At 33.9% G+C, this 10,449-nt stretch overlaps 1 protein-coding gene across 5 annotated transcripts; it reads left to right on the forward strand.

Annotated features, from left to right (window-relative positions):
* The first annotated feature begins 2,111 nt into the window (after positions 1-2,111).
* LOC107415522 (uncharacterized) lies at positions 2,112-5,136 on the forward strand. 5 transcript variants are annotated; one of them, XM_048472650.2, is made up of 7 exons: positions 2,117-2,572; positions 3,348-3,526; positions 3,646-3,717; positions 4,022-4,083; positions 4,231-4,375; positions 4,592-4,692; positions 4,829-5,136. In XM_048472650.2, the coding sequence occupies exons 2-7, from the start codon at positions 3,407-3,409 to the stop codon at positions 4,848-4,850; spliced, it is 522 nt and encodes a 173-aa protein (XP_048328607.1). In that variant the 5' UTR covers positions 2,117-2,572; positions 3,348-3,406; the 3' UTR covers positions 4,851-5,136. The 5 variants fall into 5 exon arrangements, 3 of the variants coding, with proteins under 3 accessions (XP_048328608.1, XP_048328607.1, XP_048328606.1); XR_007240497.2 differs by having other exon boundaries at positions 2,124-2,572; positions 4,587-4,692; XM_048472649.2 differs by having other exon boundaries at positions 2,125-2,572; positions 4,826-5,136.
* Positions 5,137-10,449: the final 5,313 nt, after the last annotated feature.

A 10,449-nucleotide genomic window follows, 5' to 3' on the forward strand; every position in this document is an offset into this window, starting at 1 on the left:
TTTATTGCCTCAGCTAGCCCACATGGCTTCGGATCTTAGCCCAATTGTGCAATACATTCTGCCGAAGAAAGGCCATCTTTTCGAAAGCACAAAATATAACAGAAACAAACCTCCAAATAATAATAAACCAAAAAGAGACATAAAATGATTAATGCTTATTATGGCTCCTGTCCTATGTACTGAGCTTGCACTTGGTTTATTATCCAAAAAAAAAAAAAAAAGAACAATTAATCGCTTGCACTTAATCTGTTAATGAAAATTCAAGTAATGTGGATTAGAAGTGTTGTATAGTTTTGCAAATCTTCAATGAAGTATCAAGTTTCTTTTGTTGTGTTTGTCAATATTTTGGACTTGTAAAATGATGAATTTGAAATTTTCCATTTAGAGGATGTATCTAAATAATTAATATATTTTCAGTATTATTTCTTGAAACTTGTAGTATATGTACTATAATTTAAATTCATATAATCTATCATGTCTTGACATAAAATTTGATTAAGATTTGGAAAAAAAAAAAAGTTTTCATTTTTCCTTCTTTAGCTTAGTATGACTTCTCAACATGAATAATTCAATTTTTTTTTTTTTTGACAAGTCATAATAACGACAATTAATTTGTTTATATATGTACAAGGAATACTATAATTATTGAATTTAAAGTACATTTTGGCAAATTTTATATAACAAACGATGGATTCGTTATGTCATATTATTATTTTATTTCATTTGTCAACAATGCGACAAAATTATTCATATCGTTTATAGTTAACGGAACATGGAATTTACATTCGTGTCCATAGAGAGATATATTTTTGATGCAATAAACTATTTTGTATAATATATATGAAATCATAATATTTGGTATTTATTTTTAAATCTGACCTCTCATTGTATTAATCATTTCTTAAAATATATATAATTTAGACTCGGAATAATGTATTCTTGAAAATTATTATAACAATGGGGGAAAGTCAAGCCTGTAAATATAACATGTGATTTTCTTGGAAAAAAAAACAAATATATATATATATATATATATAAACTTTTGATAACGAGGAGAACAAAAGAAAAGTATATATAACTTAAATAGTGACGAAGGTTCTATAAATTTAATTCTTTGATGGAGTTAAATCGTTACATTGTTCTCTTGATTCTTATATTCTTTAGTATAATCCCAACTTCCCGACTTTAAAATACATAGAATTATGAGTGGTCCCCAAAGCAACCATGACATTTAAGTTTACACCATTTAATTACCTTAACATATAGCTATCAACTCATGCAACCATTAAACCAAATTTTACGTGGTATAAATAGAAAAAATTAGTAAATATTTACATCGGAACGCCATGTTATAATATAATAAAAACCTCCTTTATTAGTTTTTACATTGTTTTAATAACTCATGATATAGATTGAAAGACACTTTTAATGTTTAAATGATTTTATATAAAGTTTGTTTTGCCCTTGTTTTTTTATATAATGTATAAATATTACTGGGCTAATATAGTCCAAAATTATATTTTCAAATTTTAACTTTTGAATTAATCTAATAATTAATAATAAAGATTCAATAATAAATTTATTAGGATATTTTAATAGAAGATTTTTCATATATATATTATACATAAATTTATTTATTGAGAATTTTGTGTTGAAAATACATATTTAGGTAAGCTTAAAATAAATAAATATCATCATTACAAGCTGAATCCAAAGTTTAACTCTTCCAAAGCCTCAAACTCGTTTCGAAAATATATGATCTAAACTTATAAACATTGATTTCCAATTGCTTTAAATAGTCAAGCAAATATCCCAATGAAATTACCTTCAAAAATATCCGCAAATAAAAAAGTAGTCTAATTAAGCTAGAAATCAAAAGGACCTCATAGGAAAATGAAATTAATAAAGGAGAAGATAGTAAAATGAAGGAAGAAAATTCCAAAGGTCCTTAACCGTCGGAAGGTAAAGAACAAAAAGAGATGAAGAAAGAAAGAATATTAGAGTTGGTAAAGCATATAGTGCCAAAGCCATGGTTGTGTGGCAGAAACGGTGGGATTACGCGTCCTTTATCATGCAAAATCATGCGTTTCACATTAACCCAACCTTCGCCAGATGTATCTCCACATCCTGGACGGACACTTTACATAACCCCTACTAGCCTCGCCCTCCGAGCCTAATCCCCACCCACCCTGCCTATTAAAGCCACCTAGCTCTTCAACCTCCATGCAAACCAACATACGCTACTGAAACCCAAAAGACTAAAAAGACTAAAGAGAAATAGCTAGCTAACTATTCCTGATCTTTCTCTTCTGGTGCTGTATATTTTAATTCCAATCTCATCAATTCACCCCCCCCCCCCCCCCCCCATTTGTAAGTTGCTTCAGTTTGTTCCTGGAAATTGGTTTAACTTTTATAAATGTTCTGTTATGTTAGCCTTTTTTTTTTTTTTTTTTTTCCCCTAAGGTAAATGTTCTCTTAGTAAGGTTGCTTGTGTGTTGGAGAGAAAAAGAGAGTATTTGTGCCGTCCTGGTTTTCCAAACCCACTTATTTGCTTCGAGAGGTTGGCGTTTTGGTGAGTTTTCTTTATTATCTTATTTCAATTTTTTTTTTTAAATGTTAGTTTCTTATTCATTTTCAATGTAAAAAAAAAAAAAAGATAAAGAAAAGAAAAAAAGGCTGCAATGGTTTGTGTTTTGTTTTATATAATAGCCCAAAGAAACTCAATAATGACAAGTTATAATTTACATATCCAAAATAACTTTGCAAAAAAAAAAAAAATCTTTGATGTGTATTTCTGGGCAAAGAAAATTAATTTTCAAGATTTGGTTTAAATTTTATAGCTTTTACTGAAAGAATTTTGCTTATATCACCATTGATGCTCTTTGATTAGTAGTAAGATCCATGTTGATATAACAAGTATTAATTTGTTGCATTTATTATTTTTAAAATTTTTTCAAACTAAAACCTAATATACTAAAGTGAATCATTTTGAATAGCTAATTAAAATGTCACATGAGCATATGGATCCAATAATATAGCATTTTTCTTATTAAGATTGTGCATTTTCTTTTCTTCGGGCAGTAGACAGAGGAAATTAATTAATTAGCAATTTAGAGACATTTGGATTATGTACTACTTTTCTCTAATTACATTGGTTTAATATATACAGCTCGTGCTTAGCTATAACTACATATACTTTAAGACGTATTTTCATATATAGAAATATTATTATATATCCTTTCCATTAATTGTGACTAATAATGGAGTATTAGTAAAAGCTTCTTTCTTAATTTGAGTGCTTTGTACCCGAATGGAGCTTCAGCACTAATATATTTTTGCTAAAACAGGTTGAGAACCTCACAAAAGCTGATCGAGTTAAGCCAGCATCTTCATCTTATATATATAAATGGCCAACTCTTACTTGCGTGACTTAGAAGCAGCAGAAGTGGTAGAGTGTAGAATATGCCAAGACGAGGACTCCATGTCTAACATGGAAGCTCCTTGCGCCTGCTCAGGCTCCCTCAGGGTATATTATATAACTTATATAATCATTTGTGCATATGTGTCGTATATAAGCTAATTACATGTTAGCTTATTATAGCATTGCATTAAATTACCTTGACTCTCGAGGTGCCTTGGTTTCAGTTCGCTCATAGGGCCTGTATTCAAGAATGGTGCAATGAGAAAAGAGATACAATGTGCGAAATATGCAACCACGTATACATCTAATCCAACTCTTTTCGAGTTAAAGCTTTTAGTAGTGAACATGCATGCTGTAATATCAGCAAGCCATTTCATTTCAAAAAGGATCGATATATATATATATATATATATATGTGTGTGTGTATATATATATATATATATATCCAATTCCCATACATATCTAATAAGAGAAATGCTATTTATAGGCTTACTTATAAGATATTTATTAACAAGCTAGTAATAATTAATGTGTTGCTTTGTTTTTATTTTATTTTTTTTCGTATATGCTTGTCATTAATATATGTATATACGTGTACAGCCATTTTCGCCAGGATACTCAGCCCCACAACCATCCGATGGTAGCTCTTTTGGAATGATCAGGCAAGTGATATAATTATACATACCTACATATATATATATATATATATATGTATATGTTATTGTTGGAGTTTGGAATGGTTAATTCATGGTTAGACATTAATTTAAAGGTATATATATGTAAATGTAATATTTAATGTTTTATGGCAGAAGAAGTCGGTCAGTTCCTGGAACAGTCAGAGAAGCAGAGACGCTGGCTAGAATTCAAATGGAGTTATTAGCTGAGCAAAGCCTCCAAGAGGCTGATGAGCCAGAAAGGGGTCGAAGCAGCTTCTGGCGAAAGGGCTCTCTAATAGTAAGGCTAGATATATACAAACCCTACCCTCGCTATCTCCCTCTATGAAATATATATATATATATATATATATATATATATTTGTCATCAATGTACATTATATTGGAATTAATTCAACAAGCTTATATGCTTATATTTTTGGTTCAACATATTTAAATATATATATATATATATATATGTATTGAAAATCGCCGGGTGTGCGTTTTGGTAGTGCAGTGGACTGCTATATATTTATTGTTGGTGGCAGCAGAGTTAGGAGGCCTTGTTTACTTAAAGTTCAGGCTCAACTCTGGCGAACCAATGGCTCATCCTCCATGGTTAGTTTTGCTAGCTGCTTGTAATTCTATATATATGAAAAAGCTATCAAATTATTTTAATCATTGATTATTGGTTTCTTAGTTTCTTTTTATCATAAAGAATTTGAGCTCAAATCGCTGTGTACATATGCAGTAGTACCTTGAGGTGTTTCTCGTAATATATAGTGAAGAGATGTTAGATTATGGTGTTCAAAGCGGGCCCGTTGGATAGCGACCACATCAAGTTAAGTGGGATTTTGGATTCATGGGGTCCACCGAAAAGTACAGTGCAGGCGTTGTCCATATTAGCTCTTTAACTTTCCTCGCCACTCCTCAACTTATATGGTGCTTGTATTTACTCAATTCTTTATTGGCTCAATCCCTTTGCATGTATGTCTTCTCTTATGGAACCATTTTATACATGTAAACATATATTTCTTTTTTTTTTTTTTTTCCCCTGTCAACAAGTGGAATGGATTAGATTAGATGTATTTTCTTCTTCTAAGTTCTTTGACTTTTTTTCCTTTCAATTTGTTTATTTTCACATGTATTTTTCACATGGTAACAATCAAGTAATACAGTGACAGTATAGATATCAAAATATTAGAGAGGCTAGTATGAGGACTGACCGCATGGGTTATGTGCGGACCAAAAATGTGATCAAAATGGCAGCTCTTCGATTTGCACAGCTGGCAGGAACGGCACAGATTGAAGGCTTCCTCACGTGTGAAATTTCCTGCACAGATTGAAGGCTTCCTCACGTGTGAAATTTTGGCCAAAGCTCTCCCCTTTGCAGCTCTCCCCTTCACAGCTTTTCCGTTTGCATTCGCAGCAGCTTCCCTTTGCTGGCACCTTGCACCAGCTTTACCAAAATTCCAAAATAGCTTTGCCAAAATTCCAAATAAAAATTCATTAGCTTGACCCCTTAAAATATTTTTTGGACACAAAAGAAGACAGACCTCAAGGGATATATCAAAGAAAAATTCCATCCCACACGTGAATTTATAGAAAGAACTGAAATGGTGAACTTGGTACAGAGAAAATAGGCTTTGACAGGAATCTTTCCTGTATCCTCATCTTCCTGGACTCCAAATCCATAGTTTTGACAAGAGTGCGGATCCTCAAAATCAAATTCATCGGTATCAGTAGGGACCCGAGATGGGAGTACAGAGTGAAAGTTTTTTACAAAAGGGTAAAAGATAAAATAAATGAGACTTACTTTACACAATGTCAAACACCTATATAAATACATGAGATAGGCTTATCACTAGCCTCTGCACACTTATCAGATCAAAAGTAAACCTAACCACTAAAACAATGCACATATATCATAACAACCAGCGGCATACAAGACTTATCCATAGACAACTAAGCATCCTAAGCCTTTACGCTATCATCCCCCCTCAAGCGAAATGGGGGAAAAACCACATTGAGCTTGTCTCTGAGGTGTTTAAACCGAGCAGTGGAGAGAACCTTACTAAAAATATCAGCTGTCTGAGCAACAGTAGGAACATATCTAACCTCTAAAGTTCTTTGTAAGACTTTGTCATGGACAAAGTGAACATCAACTTCAATGTGTTTGGTACGGTTATGAAAAACAGGATTGGCAGCTAAACACCCAGCACCCATGTTATCACACCAAAGTATAGGAATGGTAGGCAGAGAAAAGTTCAATTCCATAAGTAATTGCTGTAGCCAAGAGATTTCTGCAGCACCAAGAGCAACAGCTCTATATTTAGCTTCAGTACTAGATCGGGTCACTACATTCTGCTTCCTTGAAGACCATGAAACAAGTGTAGTACCCAAATAAATACAATAACAACTAGCAGATTTTCAATCATCAAGGTTCGAAGCCCAATCAGCATCGGTAAAGCCACATAAGGTGAGACGAAGAGAAGGTCGAACAAGTAAACCCAAATGCTTTGTACCGTGAAGATAACGAAGTATTCGTTTACAAGCAGACCAATGTACATCAGTTGTTATACATAAACTGACTGAGTTTGTTAACAATAAAAGAAATCTCAGGTCTAGTAATAGTAAGATACTACAGTGCTCCAATAGTACTCCGATAGAGAAAAGTATCTGGATAAAAGTTACCAACCGTAGAGCCAAGTTGTGTGGAAGAACTAGTAGGTGAAGGATTCTCTTTATAATCAATCATATTGGCACAATGCAAGAGAGCAGTTATATAACTTCAGATTTTAACTTCATAGGATAAATCCAAGAAAAACGTGTAAAATTATCCTCAAATAAGACATAATATTTGTATCCTTCGTTTCATTCAACAGGTGCCGATCCCCAAACATCAAAAAATATTAATTCAAGGGGTGCATGGCTAACAGTTTTAGAAGGTGGGGCAAATAGCCTCTTATTTTTGCCTAATTGACAGGAACTACAAAATGTGTTAGAAGAAGAATTAATTGAAAAAGAATTGTTACACTGAGATGCAACTTTATTCATAATCAAAGAAGATGGATGGCCAAGCCTAAAATGCCACAATTTATGAGCTGAAAATTTGGAATTAAAACAATAAAATTGTTCTGGAACATGTCAGGACCCGTCCAAAATTTCTCACTGGAACCATAGACAAGCCTTGATCCCAGGGAAACCCTACCAAACGCTCCAATGGAAAATCCGTCAGAACCTCCCCTAAGGGTTGGACTTACCACAAATTTCTTGCACTGAAAACACACTTCTACACTCATCCCCTTATTCCTCCCACATTACTGCAATATAATTCCACGATTTGCAGCACTCCAAAAGAATAACAGTAAATCAGTGCATAATTAACAACTAAATGTCCAATACAGTATACAGAGCATTATACAAATAAATGTGGAATTAATAAATTGACAGATAGGGAAACAATACAAGATGGAGAGGAAAAAGGGAAGAAATACTTCTTGTACTTTCGGCAACGAACTGAGACGTTGGGCTTGTCCCGAACGATCAACGTCTCCCAACCTGGACCTAGGGGAACAAAATTTAAAAACGTGAGATGCTAATCATCTCAGTGAGTGACCCTATCTACTGTACACTTTTGATATTAATAATATAACAAATAAAGAAATTTAATTAATACCAACAATTAGATAAATAATAAATAATAACATTTGAAAGTAATACTTCTCTCAAAACCCTCACTATTCAATCCGTTGGAAATGTTCCCCTTCTAAAACATTTTCACAAAACCCGTTATTCGTATTTCCCAAAAACCAAGAAATCAATTAATTTAATAAACAATAAATAAATACCCCAAATATAAATAAAATGTAATAAGATATAATAAATAAATTTTGAATACTTTGGGGTTTAAAATTTCTTTCCGAAAATTTATACTTGACGCACCACACCATATACCAGTAATACCCTCCGATACCCAGCGTCCCGAGCACCGACTGGCGGGAGATTAAAGAGAGAAACTTGCATACGGCACTTCGGCGTCCCGACAGTACCGCTGCTGAAACCATCATCCCGGCGAAGGAGGGGGGCGGTTGATGCGTAATATATAAGACTTGCCTGCCCTCGGTCCAATGGCAATTCACGGGAGACATAATAACTTATGCGCTAACCACATATACACCGGAACACCAATACTGTATGAATGCGTTTAAAATAATTATTAAATTAATTATTCCACTGGCATAATTATAAAATTTAAACCACCAATTTAAACAAATAATTTTCTTAAAATATTTAAACCAATTATGTCCAAAAATAATATAAAAATCCAAACACAATTAATTAATGAAAATACTTGCTCATGTGTAATAAATACAATTAAATCATAATAAATTAATAATCGGGAAATTCTTAGTAACCCAAAATTCCGCTTAGCATCAATGGGAAAATATATACATATATATAAAATAATATTTTGTTCCTGATTATATTTAAATTCCACCACATGAGCATAAATTCCAGATACCAATTTAACACCAAATAAATATAATTAATTACCCCAAAATAGGTTTAAAGGTGGGTCACTCACCTGAAACACGCAATTAACCTAAAATCCTCCATGGGATCAATTCAACGACTCACCCGTGCTCCTAGAACACAATTCACACACAGTCAAATAAATTAATATTTTATTCAGGTAAATAATACCCGGTACCCAGGGGATTAAACACAAACGTTAACCAAAATCGACAAATTATATGTCTATGGAAAGCTTGTGAGATGAGGATCACATTACCGACCTGCATTGAGCTTAATTCAACCGGCGGTGGCCGGAAAGCTTCGGCCGAGTTTAAACTTGAGGGACCTCTCAAACGGTGGGGATTTTGGGCAATCTAACCTGGGAAATGGACTCAGAGGGGTCAAAAATGGTGGGATAGAGGTATGGGGTGAGCTGGGTTGGTCGGAAAACACAAGAAAAGAGGAGAGAGAAAATTTCCGACCGGCGGCTTCTCCGGCCCGATCTGGGTGCGTCCGGCGACCGGTAGCCATGAAATTTTGCAGCCGAGCTTGCCTCCGTCCCCCGCTCCTCTCTGGCTGGCACGTGTAGCAAGGTGGTGGCCGGAAACGAAGAAACGGCGACAGCCCGAGAGGAAGAAGGAAAGGAAAGGAAGAAGAAGAAGAAAAGGCTCGAGGTGGGCTGGTGTTTTCCCACGTGGGGGAAAAGAGAAAAAAGAAAAAAGAAAAAAAGAAAGAAAAAGAAAATAAAATTAAATAATTAAATAATATTAAAAATAATATTATTATATAAAATAACAATAATAAAATAATATGGTATTAAGCATGGTTGACATGTGGCATCTCATCATGGTGACACATGGTCACATTTATTAAGTCACACGTGACACATTATTACACGTTTAAAAATAATATTAAAATAATACAGTATTTGAAAAACTCTACAGATCCATAACTTTCAACCCACATGTCCAAATCCAACGTGTCGCTAGTCTACGGACTCGTATCGACGAGTACTTCACCACCATATATGAGTCAGAGCTCAACTTTGCATGAATAAAAAGTCAACTCCGGCACCCTTGGACAATTTGGACCTCAACTTGTTTTGCTCATAATTTTCAAACCGTAGCTCCGTTTTCAACGTGCTACTAGTCTACGAACTCATGCCAATGTGCAATTCGTAACGGTACCTTAGTCAACCTAGAATTCTATCAAAGTCAAAAAGTCAAGTTTTGACCCCTTCGGTCAACGGTCAACAATCAACGGTAAAAGTTGGAAAATTTCCGTTGTACTTTGGGACGGGGTGTTACAAACATTTTTCAAAGAGACTAGAAATAAATTAGGATTCCTAGAAAAATTATTGGTAATTTGGGGCAACATAACTTGATAGAGACCATCTTTAAGCCTTCCTCTAAGCAGTACTCTCTTCGAATCATTGTCCTTCACAAAAACAAATTGAAAGTTAAATTCGAAAATGGCATTATTATCAGTAGTCAAACGATATATACTCAACAATTTTTTTTTAATTTGTGGAACATGTAACATATTGTTCAATTTAATGGTTCCACAGTTAGTATTAAACCTTGAACAACCAGTGTGTTTAATTTTCAAACCTTGGCCATTACCAATGATTAATTTGTCATCACCAATGTAGTCACTTCTCTTTGCTATATTTGAAGGTTCAGAGGTGATATGGTTGGTAGCTCCACTGTCCATTAACCATTCAGGATTAGCAACCACGTCTGGCAAGGCATAAAAAGCACTGTTATTATTTTGGATGGCGAAATTTTCATCAAAACGATGCCAACACTTATCTGCCCTATGCCCTGCTATTTTGCAAATCTGGCAAATATATGCGAC

This window comes from Ziziphus jujuba, chromosome 4 (genome assembly GCF_031755915.1).
Source record: "Ziziphus jujuba cultivar Dongzao chromosome 4, ASM3175591v1".
NCBI lineage: Eukaryota > Viridiplantae > Streptophyta > Magnoliopsida > Rosales > Rhamnaceae > Ziziphus > Ziziphus jujuba.

Bases quoted from the DNA above. Each gene is read 5' to 3' on its own strand.
- LOC107415522 (XM_048472649.2), top strand. From the start codon at position 3,407: ATGGCCAACTCTTACTTGCGTGACTTAGAAGCAGCAGAAGTGGTAGAG. The intron at 3,718-4,021 runs GTATACATCTAA...ATACGTGTACAG, and splicing joins TGTGCGAAATATGCAACCAC to CCATTTTCGCCAGGATACTC. The intron at 4,376-4,591 runs GTAAGGCTAGAT...TTGGTAGTGCAG, and splicing joins GGCGAAAGGGCTCTCTAATA to TGGACTGCTATATATTTATT.